Source organism: Pangasianodon hypophthalmus, chromosome 16, assembly GCF_027358585.1.
Source record: "Pangasianodon hypophthalmus isolate fPanHyp1 chromosome 16, fPanHyp1.pri, whole genome shotgun sequence".
In the NCBI taxonomy this organism is placed as follows: domain Eukaryota; kingdom Metazoa; phylum Chordata; class Actinopteri; order Siluriformes; family Pangasiidae; genus Pangasianodon; species Pangasianodon hypophthalmus.
This window is the reverse complement of record NC_069725.1, coordinates 11,324,153-11,346,800: the sequence shown is the minus strand read 5'-3', so window position 1 is coordinate 11,346,800 and position 22,648 is coordinate 11,324,153. Positions and strand designations below refer to the sequence as shown.

General features: G+C 38.3%; 3 protein-coding genes and 4 non-coding genes across 12 annotated transcripts; 4 read left to right on the top strand and 3 right to left on the bottom strand.

Annotated features, from left to right (window-relative positions):
* Nucleotides 1-1,131: 1,131 nt before the first annotated feature.
* On the top strand, nucleotides 1,132-4,839 carry fkbpl (FKBP prolyl isomerase like). 6 transcript variants are annotated; one of them, XM_026920309.3, is made up of 3 exons: nucleotides 1,132-1,175; nucleotides 2,124-2,523; nucleotides 3,861-4,839. In XM_026920309.3, exons 2-3 carry the CDS (start codon nucleotides 2,143-2,145, stop codon nucleotides 4,578-4,580), a joined length of 1,101 nt encoding a protein of 366 aa, XP_026776110.3. In that variant the 5' UTR covers nucleotides 1,132-1,175; nucleotides 2,124-2,142; the 3' UTR covers nucleotides 4,581-4,839. The 6 variants fall into 6 exon arrangements, with proteins under 6 accessions (XP_026776110.3, XP_026776109.3, XP_026776108.3 ...); XM_026920308.3 differs by lacking the exon at nucleotides 1,132-1,175 and adding an exon at nucleotides 1,203-1,758; XM_026920307.3 differs by lacking the exon at nucleotides 1,132-1,175 and adding an exon at nucleotides 1,203-1,944.
* A 687-nt stretch (nucleotides 4,840-5,526) lies between these two features.
* Nucleotides 5,527-5,600, top strand: trnan-guu (transfer RNA asparagine (anticodon GUU)). Its single transcript has one exon. It is a non-coding gene; the product is annotated as a tRNA-Asn (tRNA).
* A 5,626-nt stretch (nucleotides 5,601-11,226) lies between these two features.
* Nucleotides 11,227-11,299, bottom strand: trnaf-gaa (transfer RNA phenylalanine (anticodon GAA)). The gene has a single exon. It is a non-coding gene; the product is annotated as a tRNA-Phe (tRNA).
* Nucleotides 11,300-14,153: 2,854 nt separating this feature from the next.
* Nucleotides 14,154-17,852, bottom strand: ebp (EBP cholestenol delta-isomerase). The gene is made up of 5 exons (XM_026920304.3): nucleotides 17,661-17,852; nucleotides 17,035-17,344; nucleotides 15,610-15,646; nucleotides 15,388-15,518; nucleotides 14,154-14,549 (listed from the first exon to the last, which is right to left on the bottom strand). Exons 2-5 carry the CDS (start codon nucleotides 17,342-17,344, stop codon nucleotides 14,332-14,334), a joined length of 696 nt encoding a protein of 231 aa, XP_026776105.1. The 5' UTR covers nucleotides 17,661-17,852; the 3' UTR covers nucleotides 14,154-14,331.
* An 868-nt stretch (nucleotides 17,853-18,720) lies between these two features.
* Nucleotides 18,721-18,792, bottom strand: trnah-gug (transfer RNA histidin (anticodon GUG)). Its single transcript has one exon. It is a non-coding gene; the product is annotated as a tRNA-His (tRNA).
* Nucleotides 18,793-19,526: 734 nt separating this feature from the next.
* trnae-uuc (transfer RNA glutamic acid (anticodon UUC)) lies at nucleotides 19,527-19,598 on the top strand. The gene has a single exon. It is a non-coding gene; the product is annotated as a tRNA-Glu (tRNA).
* Nucleotides 19,599-19,952: 354 nt separating this feature from the next.
* ccdc115 (coiled-coil domain containing 115) lies at nucleotides 19,953-22,311 on the top strand. Its single transcript, XM_053240658.1, has 5 exons — nucleotides 19,953-20,261; nucleotides 20,371-20,474; nucleotides 20,851-20,957; nucleotides 21,129-21,323; nucleotides 22,066-22,311. The coding sequence occupies exons 1-5, from the start codon at nucleotides 20,151-20,153 to the stop codon at nucleotides 22,179-22,181; spliced, it is 633 nt and encodes a 210-aa protein (XP_053096633.1). The 5' UTR covers nucleotides 19,953-20,150; the 3' UTR covers nucleotides 22,182-22,311.
* The last annotated feature ends 337 nt before the right edge of the window (nucleotides 22,312-22,648 follow it).

Genomic DNA, 22,648 nt, shown 5'->3' with positions numbered 1-22,648 from the left:
GATTAAAAAAACATCTGATCTTCAGTTGTGTGCAAGATTTGTTTGACTTTTGTAGATTGAAAGTCTTTCATTGACATGTTGGTCTGTTTACTTTGGTTAATGGATTCCTACATGACCTACAATCCCATTCAAACACCTGCTTATGCTCATTTGGCTAGATGGTAACTCAGAAATTTCCGGCATCTGACCAAGAAAAACCACAGAAAACGGCCCTTCAATTCGGACAGTTAGGAAGGCCTCCTCTACTCATTCAGCACACTTTGTTCACACACAGCGAGTATCAAAGCTTCAACTTTCATGCTGATATGGCTGTGCTCCATCAATGCTATCACACTTCTCATCACATAGATCGCTAACTAGCCAAGTCTCTGCTGTAACTCGGTGTATAGCTGCATTGTATTCTCTAACTTTGAGTCCAGTGTCTGCTGTTTCCCTGGAAAACTGTGGGTGTGGAAAGAAGCGCTTGCTCTTTTGTTTTTAGGAGCTAACAGTGAAATCTGACCATTATGACTTGTGTTTGAAATTGTAATTTTCTCTGATTAAACTCCATTGTAACTGCACAGGCAATGTCCACTTGTAACATGAGCGCAGCACAACCACTAACTTCTCACTGGAATAACAAAAATACTGCACTAACAAACAAATTGTCTGATCTAACTTTATCTCAATTCAATTTAATTCAATTTTATTTGTATAGCGCTTTTAACAATGGGCATTGTCACAAAGTAGCTTTACAGAAAAAAAAATTCAGTATATAAATTTTAAATGTATGAATTTATCCCTAATGAGCAAGCCAAAGGAGATGGTGGCAGGGAAAAACTCCCTGAGACTTCATGAGGAAGAAACCTTGAGGGGAACCAGACTCAAAAGGGAACCCATCCTCATCTGGGTGATAACGGATAGTACAATTATAAATAATTCCCTCCTATAACTGTGTACTATATGGTTAAAAAAAATTTAAATGTTATACTAAGCTGTATAATTCATCAAATGCATACTCAACACCCAACACTCAACCTCAAAAGGTCTTTGACGGGAAATCTACAGACATGGCAACACATCCTCACTCTCTCCGCCACATAGCTCCTGCGCTGCTCATGACGTCACGCGCACCCAGGAAACAGCCAGCAGCTCGTCCCCGTGAAGCGCGCCCCCGCGACCACAGCACGCAACCTGTACGTACACACAGGCTGAAGTCCAAATATCACCTGATTGGACATGAAGTGAACCAGCTATGGCGTGGAGGATATATTTACACACTATATGTGTAGTGCACATATATAAGGGAGTATGGAGTCATTAGGGATTCTGCCGTCATCTCTTGTTTCTGTTATTCATTAACAAGATAAACTATTCACAGCACACGGCTTAAAGGACGCGTTTATCCGTATGCTATAATTCAAATGAAACACTTCCACACTGATTTTTATTGCACTTTAAATTCCAGTGACACAACAATACTTATCCACACAGCAACCTTATGTAAATATGTAAAAGTAAATGTCAGCACTGTTAGGAATTAGAATAGGACATTTCTTTTACATTTGTGTTATGTAAAAGCTGTATTTGAAAGTTTACTACGTTCGAATAAAAAATGGCGAGCTAGGAGCGCCATCTTGTGGTAAAGCTGAGAGTCTCAACGCGCTGAAGTCGCTCCAGTCCGACAGGCGGCGCTAAAGCGCTGTGTTTTTAAGAAAACACTCACGTCGCGGAGGCGGAAGTGGGATTTAACAACATGACAAGCTAGGATGCTAGATGGTAGTTAGCTACACAGCTTTATTAGCTATCAGTGCGTAATTTGACTTGTAATTTAGACTAAACAAGCGTATTATCCTGCGTAGCTTAATGTCTTTAGAGGCACACATGCAGTGCTGAAACCGTGACTGTTAAATGTAAATGTTTAGTGAAGTGTCTATTGAATTAGCCTTCTTCATTAAAATAAACGTAAGCAAAGCAAATCTTAGCCAAACAACTGTATATTTACTCGTGTGTTCGTATTTTCATCTAGTTTACCTCATTTCTTCTTTCTCTGCAGGAAGAAAAACTTCCTATCAAATCCTGTCTACACTTATATTTAAGTTTTCATTCATTTATTTCCCTTGGTTATTAAAATTTCTCTTTAGGTCTCTTTAGAAATCATTTATGGCCACGGAAACTAACACAGAAGAACAAGTGAGGAGTGAAACCTCATGGATATCAGTGAGTCCTAGTGGGCTTTGGGAGGTACACAGAAGGTGGAAGGGGGAGAGAAAGAGAGGAGACAACACTCCTCTATTAGGGTCCATATGCAAAATCAGAGTGTGTCCGAAGAACCACACAGAAGATAATCCCCAGCCTCTGAGCTCGAATGAGACTGTTAGTGCAGTTAGTGACAGTTGTGTGCAGGTTACAGAGTATCCTCGCTCCCAGGATTCAGTGCTGCAGGTTCCTCTGGACAGCTGGACGATGCTGCGTATGGGAGAGGGACAGTGTGACATTATAGAGGGCTGTCTGGAGGGAATGAGGGCTGGAGAGACCTGTGAGGTAAGTGTCAGATTGCAGGTTGTATCACTCAGTGAATAATCCTCAACATTACTTTCTCACTTGCTTGCGCATGCATTGATTGATTAACATCTCATACAAGATGCACTGAATTTATTTGTGATGTTACACTCCACAGTGGTTAATTTTTCATATGAAAGTAGACACTCGGGGCTTTAAGAATTCACAGTTTTTCATAAGTATTTCTTTTTTTTCTACTTCTTTTTTTTTTAACTAGGTTTAAATGTTATTATTTTATTTTGGGAGCTGTACACGGTGGTTTATTTATAAGCTTTATAAGCTTTAGTTGTACCGTCGATTTGACCTCTGTACCAGTATTATTGTGGAGAGGTGTCAATTGTTTGCCCAGCAAGGGGCTCACACTACTCCCCTTTCCCTATAAAGTAATTTGTCACTAATTGTATAACAGACTTGCGGCAATAAAATAATTCATTTGTTTACATGATTGAAAATGTCCGATAAGTCGATTTCCATTCCGTCGGTGGAATGGAACGCCAGTATACTGTATTTTTCATTCATTCATCTTCATTAACCACTTTATCCTGGTCATGGTGGATCTGGAGCCTAATCCCAGGAGCAGTGGGCATGAGGGAGGAATACATCTTGGATTGGTGCCTTCACAGTTAGGTTGCCAGTCCGCTTACCAGCATGTTTTTGGCAGGTGGGAAGAAACTGGAGAACCCAGGGGAACCCCACAGAGAAATGGGAGAACATGGGAAATTCCACACAGACAGGAGCTCAGGATCGAATCAGGTGGTGCAGCAGGTAGCTTTGCTGCCTCAAAAAATCCAGGCCACTGTGAAGCTACCTTGCTGCATCACCATGTTGTCTAAAACTAATTTTACTTTGACCATTTACTATTAAATTAACCATAAAACTATCTTGTGCTTGTTTAGTATTTAAGTGAATATTTGAGAATTATGTGCATACACAACCAATAGTAAATCTTAATATGTAGACATTTTTTTTTGCTCTTTTTGAACATAGCATAAGGTGTTCTATTTCCTTAAATAGGTAATGCAATTCTAAAACTATTAATAACTAGTTATTATATGGTATAATTATTGTAATAAATGATAAACACATACAGAAATAATTACTTAATATGCACACAGTATAGTTTGTGGAGATGTGATTTATTAGAATTTTTCCAGAAAATTCAGTAGGTGTATCTGAGTTTTATTCATAAGACTCTAATAAGAATAGTGCTTTTTGTAATTTCATATTACACTAGAACAAAACTGCATAAAAATCAAGAGACCAAGATTCCACTTTAGTAATATACTGTTACTTCATAAAGCTGAATCTGTTTCCTTTAGTTCACAGTAAGGCCCCATCAAAGACATCTGAAAATGGCACCCAGTGATATTCATGCCACCCAGTTCGAGGGGACTGGAGAGGAGAGACAGATGGAAACTGAGTGTTTTTCTCTGCAGCTCCACTCATTCACCCCAGGGAAGGAGTCCTGGCAGATGCTTCCTACAGAGAAGTGGACCTGGGTGCTGTCTCATAAGCAGCGGGGCAGCCAGCGCTTCGGCAAGGGAGACATTTGGGGAGCAATGCATTCTTACTGCTCTGCTGTTAAGCTGCTCATCACTTTAAAGGGACATACAAGAGGGAAAGATGGCATTCCAAATGTTGATGGAAGCAGGGCCTGTGACTTAGAAACACGAGCAGTAAATAGAGAGACAGAAGCCAAAAGCACCCACATCCAGACTGAGGAGGAGTACAGGACTATGAAAGCAGAACTCCATTCGAATCTTTCCCTGTGCCAGCTCAGGCTTGGCCAGCCCGCAAAAGCCAAGGACAGCAGCAGCAAAGCCGCTGCACTGGATCCAGCGAACATTAAAGCCTGGTATCGCCTTGGCCAAGCCTGTCTGCAGTTGGAAGACTTTGCAGAAGCACGCCAAGCTTTTGGCAAAGTCCTAGAACTCCAGCCAGGTTCTGCCTCTGCCCAAAATGCCTTGAAACAAGTAAATGCAAAAGCAAAAGAGTTTGACAATAAGCTTGGGCAAAGGCTAAGCAAAATGTTTACCTAAGGATTTGCAGACAAACCAGTATCTGGATAAATGTATCAATATATTAGAAACAAATGTGAACATATTATCAGCCTACAGTGTATACTTAAATGTAGCATATCAAAAATATACAACACTTTAATATCCCAAGAATCTTATGCAGTGATGTGAAACTGTTTTAAACAGGGGATATATTACAAGAAATATTGCGCTATGCATGGTGGTTGTATTATGGTTGTATGCTGAACAAATACCAATTAAACTATTTATAAACATGCAACACTGATACTGACTTTGTTTGTAATGTGTTTAAATATATAAAATGAAGAGAACTGAAAAAATATGGTGCATAAACCACTTTATTCCTCATCTCACAAATAGTAATGTCAGAATTGTGCAGAGCATTTTATTATGTATTACATTTTAAACTTAAAATACACAATAGTTGTTAGTTTAGTTTAAACACTGCTACTACTACAACTACTACTGCTAAAATGAAGAAGAAAAAGAAAAGGCCCTTAGAAAATTCATTGTGGTTTATCAATCCAAATTTAGCAAGCTGAGTTACTGACTAGCAAACTGAATAGTAGCTAACTGAGCCCGTGTAACGTTTTACAATAGTGACACAAACACGGTCCCACTAAGGTACTCACATTTGTTGACCTTATGAACTTAATTATAATTATAATTAATTATAACTTAATTAATTAATATGATGTCTGGCTGGTTGTTTCTATTGCAGTTATTAATTTATAAAATTCAGTTTTTTTTGTTGCTGTTGCTCCAAGATTATATAATCTAATGAAATTTTTAGTCTTTGCTTTTCATCAAGCAAAACGATCAGATTAGATTGGTTTGTTTAGACCCTGTGTGCTTTTTTTATGCCAGCAGATGGCGCCATTTGTTTAGTTACGTGAGCTGTGACGGCACAAATTTCAAATTTGGGTCACGTGGCGGCCCTTTAGAAGTCTCTGTGGCGCAATCGGTTAGCGCGTTCGGCTGTTAACCGAAAGGTTGGTGGTTCGAGCCCACCCAGGGACGAACGCTTTTTGCTTTTTATCCTCTGTGGTTATGATTACATGCACAGAATATTTGCCAATTCGAATGAATTCGTTCCGATTCAGATTCCGATTTAATTGTTTATATTTAAGTACCTCATCAAAGTTAGATTATTAAACAGAGAGAAGGAGAATTTTGTGACAGCAGTGAAGTCACTCAGTATTTCACATTCTTGTGAAGCACGCTCTGGTTGTTGAAACAGGAAGTGCACAAGTTATCTAGTGTTGCTTTAAAGGCTAATGTCTGGGCATTAGTGCACAACAAGTATGAGATTTATCCAAGTTTTCCCCTTTTTTACCTTTCAAATTTCAAACGCTGGGAGAAATGGTGAAGTCATTTCTCGTCCCGCATCTGCCTCAAAATGTTTGAGGCTCAACTCGCTGTCTATCTAACTTCATCATTTAAACAGATTAAAATGTGTATCAACTATTGTTTTCTCACGTGACCATTTCATTGCACCAGAGGCGCATTAGAACGAGCGCGTTATCGATCATGTTACAGCTGGAACTACAGTCCGAGCCACGCTGTTCTATAAAATAATTATAATAAGCCACACCTTCTGACCAATCAGATTCGAGAATTCAACCGCGATGCGGTATTAAGCAATATCGCACGAGTAAGAGTGTAGCTGTACTAAATATCAGAATCTGAATCAGATTAATTTTTATTCGCCATAAACACCGATCAGCCATCACCTTTAAATCACCTGCCTAATATTGTGTAGGTCTCCCTTGTGCCACCAAAACAGCTCTGACTCGTCGAGGCATGGACTCCACAAGACCTCTGAAGGTGTGCTGTGGTATCTGGCACCAAGACATTAGCAGCAGATCCTTTAAGTCCTGTAAGTTGTGAGGTGGGGCCTCCATGGATCAGACTTGTTTGTCCAGCACATCCCACAGATGCTTGATTGGATTGAGATCTGGGGAATTTGGAGGCCAACACCTTCAACTCTGTCATTTTCTTCAAACCATTTCTGAACAATTTTTGCAGTGTGGCAGGGCGCATTATCTTGCAGAAAGAGGCCACTGCCAGTAGGGAACACCGTTGCCATGTACTTGGGCTGCAGAAGTTTTGGGAGGTGGTCCGTGTCAAAATAACATCCACATGAATGCCAGGACCCAAGGTTTCCCAGCAGAACTTCGCCCAGAGCATCACACTGCCTCCGCCAGCTTGCCTTCTTCCCATAGTGCATCCTGGTCCCATCTTTTCAGTAGCTCTTTTGTGGGATCGTACCAGACGGGCTAGCCTTCACTTTCCACACGCATCAATGAGCCTTGGGCGCCCATGACCCTGTGGCCGGTTCACCTTGGACCAGTTTTGGTAGGTACTAACCACTGCATATCGGGAACACCCCACCTGATGTTTTGGAGAAGCTCTGACTCAGTCATCTAGCCATCACAATTTGGCCCTTGTCAAAGTCGCTCTGATCCTTATGCTTGTCCATTTTGCCTGCTTCCAACAGATCAACTTCGAGAAATAACTGTTCACTTGCGGCCTAATATATCCCATTTACTTGCCAATATAACGAGATAATCATTGTTATTCACTTCACCTGTCAGTGGTTTTAATGTTATGGCTGATCAGTGTACATTTACATGCATTAGGATGCAAATGCATTTCTTGGTGTTTGGTCACAACATGATGCATTCAACACACACATCACAGACACCACAGCAAAATTAACATCTTAATATACAAATATTGCACCTTAAGCAGAAATGGTAGGCTCAGTTGTAAGTTACATTATAGTCGAGGTAATAATCAAAGCTGGATGCAGTTCAGGGTGCAACAAATTTTTAACAATTGTGATATTAATCAGTATATCAGTATAATACATCAGTATCAATAATATATATATATATATATATATATATATATATATATATATATATATATATATAATAAATTAGTATAATAAATAATAGCAATGATATATAGTGATGACAATATTAATAAATAATAAATTTAATAAATAGTAATAAATAGAACCATTTATTAATAACATTTAAATAATAATAATAATAATAATAATAATATACAAGTATCTAGTGCAGGAACCAGGAATGCAATTATTCGTAAAACATTTAGTGTAAGATTACTTGTTACTGGCAGGACAGCATTGCAGTGATTACAGAATTCTGCCTAGCCAGAAATTGCCAGTGGAAAGAAGCTGTTTTGGTAAATATGCAGATTTTGTTATCTGGGAATGGAATCACTTTCTTGATGGTTGTTTTTGGAATAGGAAATTAGCAGGGTGGGAGTTGTCACTGATGATTTTTCCTGCTCACCTCTTTGTCCTGGCAAAGTACAGGTCTTCAAGTGATGACAGACTGCAGCTGATGATTTTCTCAGTGGCCTTGATAGTGTGTTGCAGCTTCCACTTTTCTCTGGAGGAGGCTGCGCCAAACCAGATAGTGACCACAGACATAAGGATGCTTTCTACAGTAGCAGTATAGAATTGCACCAGTATGGCCTGGAGTAGATGGAAGTTTGCCAACTGCTGTAAGAAATACATCCTTTGCTAAGCTTTCTTGTTGATGGATGATGTATGCATCTCCCATTTGAGATCCCATGTGATCGTAGTTCCCAGAAGCCTGAAAGAAGTGACATTGCTCACTGATGAGTTATTAAGGATGAGTGGGGAGGGGGAAGATTTGCGTTTCCTGAAGTCGATGTGCATCTCTATCAAGGCTGTTCTGCCTATGCCAGGAGGCTAGTTGATAACAGAGTTGAGGGCTACTGGTCTGTAATCATTAATCATTTTTTTGGAACTGGGACGATGACCGATGTCTCTTTGCATGCCGGAACAGTAGTCAGCTCCAATGACCAGTTGTATATGCCTGTAAAGATTGGGGACAGCTGATCAGCACAGTTTTTGAGGGTTCAAGGTGCAACAGAGTCAGGGCCAGCAGCTTTCTTTACATTTAGTTTTTTAAATTGTCTTCTCACCTCTTGTTCTGTGAAGATGAACGGGGGGGTGACAGGACTGGGACAGAGGACTGGCTGAGTAGGTGGTAGATTAGGTACCTGATGGGCCATCTCTCTCTCAAATCTGCAGTAGAAGTCGTTTAGCTGGTTTGGAAGATGGGGGTCATCAGTGCTTCTTTTTGTAGCTTGTGGTGGTCTGAAGACTCTTCCAGACTGAACAGGAATCGTTAGCAGAAAGTTCTTGATTCAGCTTATCAGAGTAATGCTGTTTGGTTACTTTGATAGCTTTCTCAAACTTGTGTTTTGCCTTCTTGAATACCACGGTTTTTTCTTGTGCAGCTGCCTGAGCTCTGCATTGAACCAAGGTTTGTTGCTGGAGAAGCAGGTGATGGTTTTAGTGGTGATACAGTTTTCCTGACAGAAGCTGATATAAGATGTGATTGTGTCCGTATACTCATCCATACTGTGAATACTTGATTTAAACATGTCCCTGTCTGTGGCACTGAGGCATTGCTGTAGTTCTTCAATTGCTTCAGTAGTCCATCCGTGCGTCCAAAATCGCGTACTGTGACAGTACAGAGCAGTAGGTACTGAATCAAATGCAGGAGGTACTGTCACAGTACGCGATTTCGGCTTCATTGTAAGAATACAATCCGGACCTACTACATCTGCCTCTTCCATTGGTTCCATACTGCAGAATCTCAGCGGAAGCAGTAGGTGATCCGGGTATTTCTTGCCTACTGTTTTATGAATACTGAGAATTCTGACATACTACTCCTTTGGCGTACTGCTTTTCGCCTACCGTATAGTAGGATAGCAGGGATATTTGGATGCAGCTCATGTCTTTATAGCTTTTTTCCAGACTTCACTGCTTTCAGTTTCTGTCTATATGCAGGAATTAGTTGGATCACAGTATGATCAGACAGGCCAAGAGGGCCATGGGCAGTAGCATGGTATACATTTTTGATGGGACTATAGCAGTGGTCCAAAGTTTTTCCCTCTCTGGTAGCACATTTAATCAACATGGCTGTGATTTGGCAGTAGGCAAGAGGCCGCAGTGAAATATACTGAAACTAACTTTTTCTTTAATATATAATTCCTTTAATGTATAATTTTTTTTATACATCAGTTAGTTCACACCTTCTGTCCAATCTAATTCGAGAATTCAACAGTGCTGTGGTATAACTGGAAATTAATCCATTTTTGATAATGAAGCCAGTGTGATATTGTCCAAAAATGTAGGGCTACTCACCAGAATTTATTGTTTTTGACCACGTTTAACCAGTCTTGAAAAAAATGTGTCCTGTGGCTGATAAATGACATTTTCATGATTTCTTCATTTTCATGATTTCTTCTCTGGAAATCTGGAGACAATGCTAAATAGAAACAGACAGAAACTCCCACAAGTTTAGCTACAAACAGGTCTACCTTTTATACCTTTTCTGACTTTTGTACATTAATGCAATTAGTAACAACATTCATATGCTTACTGATATCACCGACAGATAAATTTAGATGGATAAATTAATAATCAAATAATCATTTTGCTACTTAATACAATATTAACCTTTGTTTTACTTTAACCTACCTGTTTCAACTAATTTTTAATTGAACTTTAACAATAAAAGGAAATGAATGCCAAATAATGAATGCTAAATATTGATAGATAGATTATGGAAGTATTTTCCTGACTAATTAGTAAGTAGTATTCTCCCAAATATTGTAATGTCCCTCTGTAACCAAATATTTATATTTGTTCTACTTTCTTCTAATTTTTTGTCAATATTCAAACATTTCTATACTCTCTTCATCTTTAGAAATTGTAATCCCTATGTATTTCATCTCCTTTTTAATTGGAATCTTATATAATGAGATTAAAGGGAGCTCGTGAATAGCCATCAGTTTCTGTGCAAGGCGTCGGAAATGCAAATGCAAAGGGAACTGAAATTCCATTTAAATTTGGCAGGTTCCATACGTAACGCCAAGGAAGAAATAGCAAACGGGGTGATTGCTATTGCTATTTCGATATGACAGGGTCATAACTCGTGGGAAATGAAATTGCAAATGGACTTTGCTTTTCCATTTGAAATTTGGCAGACATTGTACATTCGTGTAAATGAAAATGCAAACGGTAATACGTGACTTGCATTTTCATTTGAATTATGTCACAATTTATGGGTCCACAAACAGAAAATGCAATTGCAAATACAATCTGCAATTAGTCTGAAAATAGTCTGGAAAATACTTCCCTAGATAGACTACTTAACTTGACAAGCATGTTCTTTTTATTTTGCTGCTGCAGCTGTATTATTATTATTATTATTATTATTATTATTATTATTGTCACATTATTACTTTTTTAACAGGCGTCAGTAGGCTTTTTTTCCCCATTACCTTCGCTTTTGTTTGTTGCAATACATAACTGGTCACATTATTATGGCTTGATCGTAAGGTCTTTTTTTTTTTTTTTTTTTTTATTTTTAAAGAAAGGTGATAGTGATGTTTATTGACTCAAAACCTCAGACCCAGATCTTTCACATGTAGAAGAAAACACTTTAGGAAGTGTACAGAATGTCTTGTATTTGTCTAAAAAAGCGTAAAGGTCCAAACACGCAGATTACAAAAAATACCGTCTCTGCAGTTGTTTTAATGAAACATGAATGAGATTAATGTTTCAAAATGCCGAAACCCGGGATCGAACCAGGGACCTTTAGATCTTCAGTCTAACGCTCTCCCAACTGAGCTATTTCGGCGACAAGGGCCACGGCAAAGCCACGCCTCTAGTCCTTAGTTACATTATTACAGCGACACACGACAGAGATGAAACAAATTGAACAACTTTGTCCAAACTCCCATTATGTACGTTAACCTGAAAGCCTTCTATTATACTTTACAGTTACTACACTAGGCACCATACTCATAATAACTCATCTATAAAAATAATTTTCCATGTCAGCATGCTTACATCTGCCATACCATCAACATTAATGTCAATAATAAGACCTCTACTCACTGACATACACACAAATCATTTCCCAAACAGCTATCAAACATCACAAGTTTATTAGAAATTAAATATTAAAGACTACGCTGTTAGAGACCAGTAAAGTTAGAAGAATGGTTATGTTAGCCCTTCCACACTACAGCTTTCACAGGTACTTTCTTTGCTCGAATACTATTATTTTTAAAAGAGCCAAAACCATTAACAGCTCATTCTACTTTCAGTAAATTTCAGTAGAAGAGTATTCAGTAGAAATTCAGCTGAAATGCATTTCCTCAGTGTTCTGTCGCTTGATGCAGGAAATGGACTTCTTTCTCACATTTTACACCATGTAGCAATTTTCTAAGTTTCATTCTGTGTAATGAAGCGTTTTATAGCTTCATGATTAGCCTGTAGATCCGGTCATGGAAATCCTCTGGGATTCAGCTCAGCTCAGAGCTTTGTGCCTGTGCGGTTCTGAGTTACAGGGTTTGTGTAAAACCCACACAGCAGTTCCTTTTAGAAAGCTAAGATCCCTGAATCCCTGAAGAAAAATACTTCTAAGAGTGTACTAAATCTCTGAATCCAGTTTTTACAGCACTGCGACATCCCCCAAAAATAAACCAAGCAGAATATGACTGCTCAGATTTAAAAAAAATAAATAAAAAAATAAGTTGTTTGAAATAATATCACAACAATTTAAACCTAAGCATGTAAAGTTACACTTCACAGTGACTTTGGTCTGCATTTGTAACACTGCATGAAGAGTCTCTCCCATACAGCACTCACTACAGCACAAACACAAAGGCCTTTAGCTGGACACTCAGTATATCAGTATGTCAAAAATACACATATATTCCTTCAATTTAGCATATTTTCTTGGCTGTCGTCATTAAAATAAGGTGTGAATCAAGACTATATGCCTACAGGCCCTATGTTTAAGCTTAGGGTCCTATGGTTAAGTCCTTAGTTAACGGTTAGCCAATTAGCAGTCGCAATTTGCAATTAAAGTTTAATTTATTCTGCGACACACAGCATTTCCAATAAAATTGGAAAATTTGGAGATTTAACTCTAGTACAGAAGAAGTTAAAAAGCTAAAACATGCCAGAGCAAAAGGTCTTCAATGTTTAACTTGTTAAAAAGTGGTTTACAAAGTTACAGAGGAGCTAACTCGCTAACAGTCAAGCTCGCTAAGCTCGTCATTTAACTGCTTATAAACTAAGATATATATATATATATATATATTGTATTTTCGTGTAGTTATTGTGGAATTCAATTCAATATATATTATTATTGTTGTTATTTGCTCAATTTCACGTTGAAAAGGTGAAGTTTTCCATCTTTTTCGACTCACCAACGCAGTGCACCTCTCTGCGCGAAAATGTTCATCATGGCGACTGGTTTCTGCGACTCAAATCCCCACCGCTTCCCCAACCGTCTTTCATTTCATTGGCTTTTTATTAAAAAAAAAAAAAAAAGAAAGAAAGAAAGAAAACAGCACATATGTCTTGTGAAATACTGTGAGCACTCCAACATTCACTTTATTTTTTTTAATTAAGGTTCTTAATGGAAATATTCTGACCTGAGAACACTGAAAGCACGCTTGCCCATATTGCTCTATTTATGCCGATATCCATTCATTTTCGCAAAATTTCAAATTTCTCAAACTTTTTGCCTTCAGGGACCCCTTTTGGTTTAAAAAAAATCCACAGCACAGATTTTTTTTTAGAACTATTATAGAAATGTTAAGCTCTTTACTCACATGAACAGAATAATACGCTTGTGATTTATCACAGATTTCTATTCCACAGACAGAACAGGCCCAAGCTGATATCATTTAGAGTTTTGCAGTTATTAAGGTTTGCATTAAACTCCTTTTCTAAAAGAACTCAATAATACATACAATTTTGATAATATGTTTTGTTTAAATTGTGATTTACACCATTCATTTTCTGTACCGATTATCCTGCACAGGGTTGTGGGGAGCCGGGAGCCTATTCCTGGGGACTCGGGGCACAAGGCAGGGGACACCCTGGACAGGGTGCCAACCCATCACATGGGCACAATCACACACACATTCACACACTATGGACAATTTGGAAATGCCAGTCAGCTTACAATGCATGTCTTTGGACTAGGGAGGAAACCAGATTACCTGGAAGAAGCCCTTGAAGCACAGGGAGAAGATGCAAACTGTGCACACAGAGTGGAGATGGGATTCGAACCCCCAACCCTGATGGTGCGAGGGAAATGTGCTAACCACTAAGTCACCGTTGGCCCCATCACTGACCTCCTGACTATGCTTCACAGACCCCACTTTGAGAACCAGTGCACTACACAAGTGTACATCAGCACTGATGTGCAGTTACACAAAGAGTTGTAACTCACCATTCCTGATAATGGTTTCTAAATCATTATGCTATACTGTGTTAGTCAGATGTTAAGAAGGTTTTTTTCTTGGATGCATTTTAATCACATTTGCATACAGTTTGCACTGTGGACTAGTTGTCTGGCTGTGGTTGGTGTCAATGGGTACACCAGTGGAATTTAGGAGAGGGACTGAGATAACTTGTTAATGTTTTCCTTGCAAAAAAGTAGCTGAAATAAGGAAATCACTCCATGCAGGTAAAAGCAAATTTACTTTTAATCACACGAATGCAAAAAAATGACTGAACTGTGTGGTTGTGTATACCTAAATAGTGTTATGAATGTAATATAAAATAACCACAAACCACAATTACATTCAAATGTCACCTAGAACGGTGCACAGTAATTTATTCCCTTTTTTAAATTTTCTTCTTCATCTATTTCATCTTTCTTTTGGGGGCTGTTTTGTCTGCCAAGGCTTGGGTGCTACTCAGCTGGAACCACGAATCCATAATAAGGATAAAAGGGATCACGATCCATAGGACATTCATGAAGACAAAGTAGAACCAGAAATAGATGGGGTGTCCATACTCGCTGTGCATATACCCATCTCTATATTCGGTGAAGAAGTAGAGCACTGCTCCATACAGCTGCCCTATGGACAGAGAATATTACTGTTAATCAGGGGCTGATATAAGTATTCTAACAAAGTATCTCACTCAGCATTAAAAATGAAAGAAAACATGCTAAAGAGGACACTACAGGTAAATATTGTGTTGCATGTTTATGTCTAAGATTCCTTAAAAACCACCACTTCATCTTGAGTTCATCTTGTCACAGAGCTCTTATATAACACTGGTTATATAATGGTGTATTGCTTTGTTTCTTCTGTCTAGTTTGACCTATTTAGATTGCACAGGGCTAAGGTCTAGGAGTCAAGGTCATTAGTTTGAGTTTTGCATTGTGCACCTTCTTCACAAGACAACTTATCTGCTTATCTTATCTTGCCTGCGTATAAGTATGATGTTGAAATATCAGTGTTTCTAGTAATGTCTATTACAGTGCAGTTAATAAGCAGTCTTACAAATTTGTTTCTTGGGAATGAACTCATTTTCTGATCCTGAGGTGCAACTTTCTTCACCTCATTTAACATCATCTTTGCTACAGCAGATACAACATTTAAAAAGTTGTGATTTGAATACTATCATCATCATCTTTTGCTTAACTCTTTTCACCTCCTTAACTGCTACAGATGCTTCATGTACTCTTACCAATAATTGATGAGAAAAATGAGACAAAGTCACTGAGTTATAAACATTTCTTAAACATTTCTTAAACATTTTTTAAGTGTCTTCAGATTCAAACGTAGATGCCCTTGCTCTGGGTGATAATCATATAGGATTACTATTGAAATGCATCCAACTTATATAATTACTTGCTTATATAAACACATATATAGCATATAGATGAATAGGAGTAAGAAAACATCTCACCTAGAGATACAATTAGCTGCAGAACAAATCTGTAGGAATGATTATACAAGAAGGCCACAACAATCCACAGACTGAAAGGTCCCCATAGACACGCAGTCACTGTCTCCATGCACACAGTGAAATTATCTGCTCTAGAAAAAAGATACACGAAGAAAGTGGTGAAAAACATGCACCCAGCAGAGCATGAATTACATAACAACACAAGCTATATTTACAACTTACATGACATATCTGCTGTCACCTTTTGAATATTCCTTCCCTGTGGAAGAAAAAGAAAATGAATATTGACAGGAAATACAGTATCACCTGGGTAGGCAGAAAAACTGTGGTGAAATTTCTTTAGGTACATCCATCATTTCTCTTTTGTTTTATTCATTTACTTTACAAATTAACAGGCCTATTAACTATGAAAACATTTTTCATATTTTATCGTTACAGTTACTATGTCGCATTCAATCAAGCCACATTTAGGTTTAAATGAAGACTGTATACATGCTGTTTTAGTCTTTTCACTGTCCTGACATGCAGCACCAGCATAGCTGGACGTGACAGCAGAAAGAGACAGTTCCCTTTGATAAACACCTCTCCTGACTTTCTGAAAAGCCATGTCATGACATCCAAGTCAACACTTCCTACTAGATGGTAAGCCAGTGCAACAAATCTTCCTTTGATTTCTAGTCACTTAAGTTACCCGTATGTCACTGTCATAATAGTATGTTCAAATGTTACAGCAGTCCTAAATTGTAGGAAAAATCTGGAATAAAAAAAAAAAAAAAAAAAAGTAAGGTGGTCAAGGCTTGGGGTCGGAATGTCTGGGAAGCCCTGGCCTATTTGCAATAAGCCAAAGCATCTGGACTCCGTCTTTAAGATATTTTTCCAGTCCCCGCTTGCACTCTGCACGCAAAGTACACTGTCCTTAACCATTAGAGGACAAAAGCTTACCTAACAATCTCTCTCTCTCTCTCTCCATCTCTCCCACTCCCTCACTCTCTGTTGAGCTACACATGCTACTTCTGAGATGCCAGTGATCCTGACCCCTTCTGCTCCCCGGACCTGCCTGACCCATCCTGATGCCCTGCTTCTGGTTGGAGTTCTCATCGGTTGAGTTCGCTCGCTGCTGCTGGGGGTGGCCCCATATGGACGGCCTGAAGAACCGTTTGGATTGCTGGGGATGGTGCCACCTGGGGGCTGTGAAGAATTTACTGGTTGCTCAATTGCACTATTTGTCCATATAGTACACAATAATAGAAGGGTTATTTTTATAATTGCACTATCTGTGCACCCAGATGAGGATGGGTTCCCTTTTGAGCCTGGTTCCTCTCAAGGTTTCTTCCTCATATCGTCTCAGGGAGATTTTCCTTGCCACTGTCGCCTCTGGCTTGCTCATTAGGGATAAAGTCACATATTTACAATATATATATATATACTGAATCCATTTATTACTGTAAAGCTGCTTTGTGACAATGTCCATTGTTAAAAGCGCTATACAAATAAAATGGAACTGAACTGCATGGATTCTTTAGTCCTGAACTTACTTGGCTACATCTAGACACTTTGATCAATAGTGTATATTCCCTGCTGATGGAATTTTATGGCCATTTTACATTGATTGTGCACAAGACTTGTAAGGCTTTAATGTTCACTCACAAAGTTGAGAGAGGAAGCTCTGGTCTGATGGAATTATGGTGTAATAGAGAGAAAACCAGCCCTCGATGACACCATGGATGAAGGCACAGACTGTAAACCAGCACAGTGCTAACCTTCTCCAGGTGCTCAGTCTTCCTCCTCCAACGCTCTTTCCCGTCAGAGTCCAGGCAAACAACATCAACAGTCCTGACACAGAGAAGAGGAAAATGACAATCTCCTGCATGGAGCGCTCGTTTTCTGTGTAGTTTGGGATGGACAGGTCTCTGGGCCAGTACGGGTGACTTATAGGGTCAGCTGCCATCTTTGGCATCTAGAAAGACATAGAGTGTATCTCATAATCTCAGTGCAAGAGCAACTGTACACCAGTCACACAGATGCACAAAATAAACACAAAGAGGTAAAGAGGGAAAACTAAATGAATAACATTGTTATTAAGCTAGTCATGATATGCAACCACATACAAAAATCACACAAGTAAGTGCCGTATTAAGCAAACAAGACCATGTTGCATATTTTGCAGTACATGCATGCATTTTTTTTTTTTAAAGAAGCATTAATTTGCATATAGCTAACAAATGATTTCATCATCACCTTTTTTGAAAGTTGGTCCAATGGTTTCTACTTACCTTGAATTAGAAATATTAGCCAACAAAAATGTACAAGAGAGATAACGAGAAACTAGACTAAAACTAATGAAAGAGGTAAGAGCACGAAAAGGATTACCCAAAGATTGCTAGAGATTTATAAACTAAACATGTCATAAGTGACAGCAAAACAGATCGCGCCACAGAGTTCCATCCCACTACAATACCCCTGACCAATAAACACTCACGATGCTGTGGAGCCAGACAGCCTGCAGAAGCGCGCTCACGATTTCACTGGACGGTTAACTCGGAACACGAGTGACGTCACTCACAGTGGAGAAACGGGATTGGCTACAAAGCCACAGACAGGGCCATGCTGAAGTGACGAACCCAAGGCAGCCGTTAGTACCTTTGTCCTCTCAAACTTAAATGGTGAAAAGCACTTGCTTTAAATTTTACTTTACTTTTTTTTTAATCGTTCGTCGTACACATTGTTTGTGCTGTTTCTATGCAGAATTGTCCTACCTCATCAAAATGTCCGTATTTAAATAACTGATGTCCGTAATTTATTACTGACTTTATATTTATGAAAAAAGCCTCCAGCACAAACCTACACGTAGCATAGTTTGATAGTGTAAACTGTCTTGTTGGCATATTTTGGTTATCTTATGATCAAAAATGCCTCTAGCATTAAAGTACATAATGAAGCTCGAACTGGGCAAGCAGAAGTGATGTGCACAAATGCGCACGCGCAAAAGGTAGGACGTTTGATAGGATATGCTTAAATATACAGTATGTTAAGTAGTGATAAACATAAACATAATATTAAACTGTAACCAAAATAAATAAAACAGCTGACCATACTGCTGTGGCAAATAAATTATTTGATGTAAGAGTCTTGTTTTTTCGTCTATGGTAAATACCCTTAGCTCATGCATTTGCTGGCTTCAGTAAATGTACTTAATCAGATGAAGTAAACAGTAGATCCTAAATGAAACTACTAGCTGTGCGTGAAAGTGTTTACTTAAACCATTTACTTGTTCTTGTTTACAGTGAGTGAAAATGTGTAGTTTTTTAGAAAAAGTTGTCGCCCTTATATCTTTGCCGTGACCCGGATTCGAACCGGGGTTGCTGCGGCCACAACGCAGAGTACTAACCACTATACGATCACGGCAAGCTACTGAGGCACTGGACACAGTGCTGAAAGATGGCCTAAAGAGCACGTCAGTAGATATCAACTAACAAAGTTACTGTTTCTGATTTAATTCGTATCACAGCTAACGTAAATTTGTTGCATGTTACTGTTGTGTGTAAACGCTAGCTAACCCGGAGTTTCTCACCTCCGTTATCCTACACAGTGTCATGTTTCCCAGCTCAGAAACACACCAGATCCATCTTATTATAGAGGGCTTGATAATCAGCTCAGTTTCAAGATAACAGATCGAGCTAATGATTTTCTAGCTTAATGCAAAGTTTTTTCCAAACACACTAGTGCTAGATCAGGTGTAACTGGAGCTGAGAAACACCGAGCGACACGAAAAGGTCCGGGTCCCAGCCGGAGTAATGGAGCACGGCCCTATCCACAATTTACTGCACATTTTACTGTTTCCCTGCTATAAGACGCCCACTTCAACTGTGTAGGCCAGTTAATTACCTGTTTAGTAGAATCAGGTGTGTTGGGAGCCGGTAAATACAAAAACGTGCAGGACGGCGGGTTGGGACCCGGTGAGCTGAGGTAAAAAAGTTAATAGCTAGATCACTGAGTCTAGAACTTCATTTACGTAAATACCAACATAACTGCTGCAAATGAACAATTTATTGGCTATTGTGTAATTAACAAGAACTGTATTTTACGAGCATTACCTAATAATAACAATTATAAGGACACAAGTGTCGGTTGGTAACAAGTCCCATATGGTCTAGCGGTTAGGATTCCTGGTTTTCACCCAGGCGGCCCGGGTTCGACTCCCGGTATGGGAATGATAGCTTTTGCCTCGATTTCTATAATTGTAATATAGACATTTAATTGTTGCTCTAAGAAAGCTTTGTAAGATGCAGTAGTGCCCAACAGAGAATACGTGTACATTTAATTTACACATTACCATGTAGCAAATATGGTTTAGACTGAAGAGTTAGTTGAAATAGATGACCCATAAATAGAGGCTACAGCCGTCTAACACAAAATAAATCAGACATGGTCGGATACGTTGTCAGGTCACTGGATTTATTTTATGTACAACATAACATGTTTTGCAAGGTGCACTTGTGTAAATACTCTGTAAAGTTAATCTGTAAACGTGGCCACTGCGCACAGACATAAACCCGGAAATGTCGTCATCTGCTATCAGCTGACTCTTGCTGTCATGTGACCTACTATGGCGACGCGGTGAATGGAGAAACTACAGGATAGCATACAATAAAAACACCCAAATAATGACGCTTTATCACAATATATGAATTATTCTGTTATACTGCACAAAGTTGACTGTCGTTGTTTGAAATATATTAGACCTGAGAATCACACGTGTGGAAATGGGTCTAGATCCTGCCTCTCTACGCTTAGACCAGCAGTTACTAGATTTTATGGATCAGCTTGAGATGTTGGAGGAGAAAAGACAAAAACTTAACACGCTCATAGAAGAGGTAAGAAACTGTAACTGTGATCGTCTGTGTTTTAGTTGAATACCCTTCGTGTTATCTTGATCGGATTTGTAGTACCTGTTTTAAACCAGGGTAATTTGTCTTTCCACAGGGATGGTTTAACATTTCCAAGGCCCGTTACTCGATGGGGAACAAACAGGTCTCAGCCCTACAGTATGCCAGTGAGATGGAGCCACTTGTACATGTTTATGCCAGGTGCTTATACATAGTCCTGGAGTTACTGCAGTGTACTTCAGTAATGTGGAAATATGTAAAAAATGCAGAGTGGTACACAATTTCCTCTACCAAAAAAGAAGATAAAATGAAAGCAGATTGCTTCCTGAAGACTGGCATGCCTCAGGACCTAAGCGTAGAAGCACTTGAACAGTGGACGAAGCATCTCGTTTCTTTAGAAAGGCTGTATATTAGCTGCAGTTTTTACAACCACTACATATACATCATATACACAGCTATTTACCATTGTAGTATTTAGTTTTAGGGTATAAAAAGTAGTAATAATAACAGAATAATTTGGAGATCAATTTGTCCTTGAATACTTACTGATATACATTTTTGTTAATCTGAAATGAAGCCAGTCAGAAAAGGGGGAAGCAGAGTTCAAGTGTGAGCGAATCAATGGAAAAGCAGAAGAACTAAAAGAGAGTGATACAGTAGAGACCATAGGACCAGCAGAGGGAGGTAGGACTGAAATGGAATTTATTTTCTACCTGGTAAATGAATTGCAAATCAGAATAATAATAATAATGCATGCTATTTCTCAAAAATGATGAAATGTACAGAAATTGAATTTTAACACCAATGGACTTTTACGGTCACAAATTTTTTAAACCAAAACACTCTTATTTGCAGGTCTCAGAAGGCGAGTAAATGTTAAAAAGAAAGAAAATAAGGATGAAAAAGACAATTCCAAAGACCAATCTGAGAAGGAACCTCAATTTAATTCAAAGGGTGAGAAATCTCCATGTCAGCATCAAGATCCTCTGAACTGGTTTGGGATCCTTGTCCCACAAAACCTTAAGCAAGCTCAGGCAGCTTTTAAAGAAGGTAAGTACAAAACTATGGAAAGTCTATACAAGCACAGTGACCTGCATTTAGTCTTACATTAAAAATTAAACACAATCTGTGGCTTAATTTACTGTTTTTACTCATGATTTGTTAAGGCTAATTATTAGGTTATGTAAATTATTAGGTTCTGCAAATGTGTACAGTGCACTTGTCTGTCCATTTGTAATAAGTATAGCAAACTACAATACAGTGTTTTATTGCCCCAGGACACTACTTTTGCACAGTATAGAGGTGTTTTTTTTTTTTTTTTTTTTGTAAAAGTTTTTAAACCTTCAGTTTTCAGCAGATTTCCAACCACTTTGTTTTATGGTGGTGGGGTCAGTATGAGCAAGATGTTCTAAAAATTTTGAAGCAGTAAGACATCTAACAAATTTACAGTTTGAAAAACAGTAGTAAATGGTAAACGATGTCTTTATAAAATGATGCCTTTACACAAAGCTTTTTTTGTGTAAAACAAACAAAAAAAAAAACCCTGATATAATGAGCTTTGTGGAACAACTTTTTTTTTTTTTTTTAAGGTTTTCCTTGATTCTTTTATTCATTAGAAATCTTAAACCTCTTTAACTAATATTTAGGCTATTTCATTTTTTAATAATGTTTCCTAGTAAAATTCTGAAAGAAAATAACTTATTGGATTTTTGTGGTCCATAGTAAAATTGTTATTAATGTTACTGTTTTTCTGTGCATTCATATTATATTTATTTTGTTCAATGTTTTGCAGTCATTACTCTAGCAGCTGAGATCTCAACCCTGCAGAGTGCGATTGTGAAAACTAGACTGGAGATGCAGACTCAGATGAAGGATAAACAGAAGATTGTCTCTGAATTGAAAGAATAGTGCATCACACATGAGTGTTTAGTGTTTTCCTAACTTTATATTTATTTCTCAGATGTTGTACTAGTCCCTTTTATGAACTACAATGTGAGTGATTCTTAATTTGGAAATAAAAAATGAATAATTCTTGTAATATGCTTTATAATGCGGTGATAAATGGCATGGTTTACAAATACATGTTTACACAGCCACCTTCCTGTCAATCAGCTACAGTAGTGAAGAATAGTAATAAATCTGATTTTCATGGGTAATTTTGCTAATTGTTACATTTTAAGTGAGGGTTTCTAAAATGTTCCTAACCTGTTGGATATTTCTATGTTGAATTCCTGGCAAATGGCCAAAAAAAAAGATTTTGGAACAAAATTATTTAGTGTTGAGCTTTCACTGTAAATAAAATGAAAATATTTAGTACCATATGGTGTAAAAATGTTTATTTGCTGATTAAACTTGTCTAGGCTAATCCTGTAGCT

What these genes read in the sequence shown, in the direction of transcription:
- fkbpl (XM_026920309.3), top strand. Translation starts at nt 2,143, where the DNA reads ATGGCCACGGAAACTAACACAGAAGAACAAGTGAGGAGTGAAACCTCA. An exon ending in GGGCTGGAGAGACCTGTGAG is followed by an intron (nt 2,524 to 3,860) that starts GTAAGTGTCAGA and finishes TGTTTCCTTTAG; the next exon opens with TTCACAGTAAGGCCCCATCA.
- ebp (XM_026920304.3), bottom strand. Translation starts at nt 17,344, where the DNA reads ATGCCAAAGATGGCAGCTGACCCTATAAGTCACCCGTACTGGCCCAGA. An exon ending in GAGCTTCCTCTCTCAACTTT is followed by an intron (nt 15,647 to 17,034) that starts GTGAGTGAACAT and finishes TTTCTTCCACAG; the next exon opens with GGAAGGAATATTCAAAAGGT. An exon ending in GCAGCTAATTGTATCTCTAG is followed by an intron (nt 14,550 to 15,387) that starts GTGAGATGTTTT and finishes CTCTGTCCATAG; the next exon opens with GGCAGCTGTATGGAGCAGTG.
- ccdc115 (XM_053240658.1), top strand. Translation starts at nt 20,151, where the DNA reads ATGGGTCTAGATCCTGCCTCTCTACGCTTAGACCAGCAGTTACTAGAT. An exon ending in CTTGTACATGTTTATGCCAG is followed by an intron (nt 20,475 to 20,850) that starts GTGCTTATACAT and finishes TCTGAAATGAAG; the next exon opens with CCAGTCAGAAAAGGGGGAAG. An exon ending in CATAGGACCAGCAGAGGGAG is followed by an intron (nt 20,958 to 21,128) that starts GTAGGACTGAAA and finishes TCTTATTTGCAG; the next exon opens with GTCTCAGAAGGCGAGTAAAT.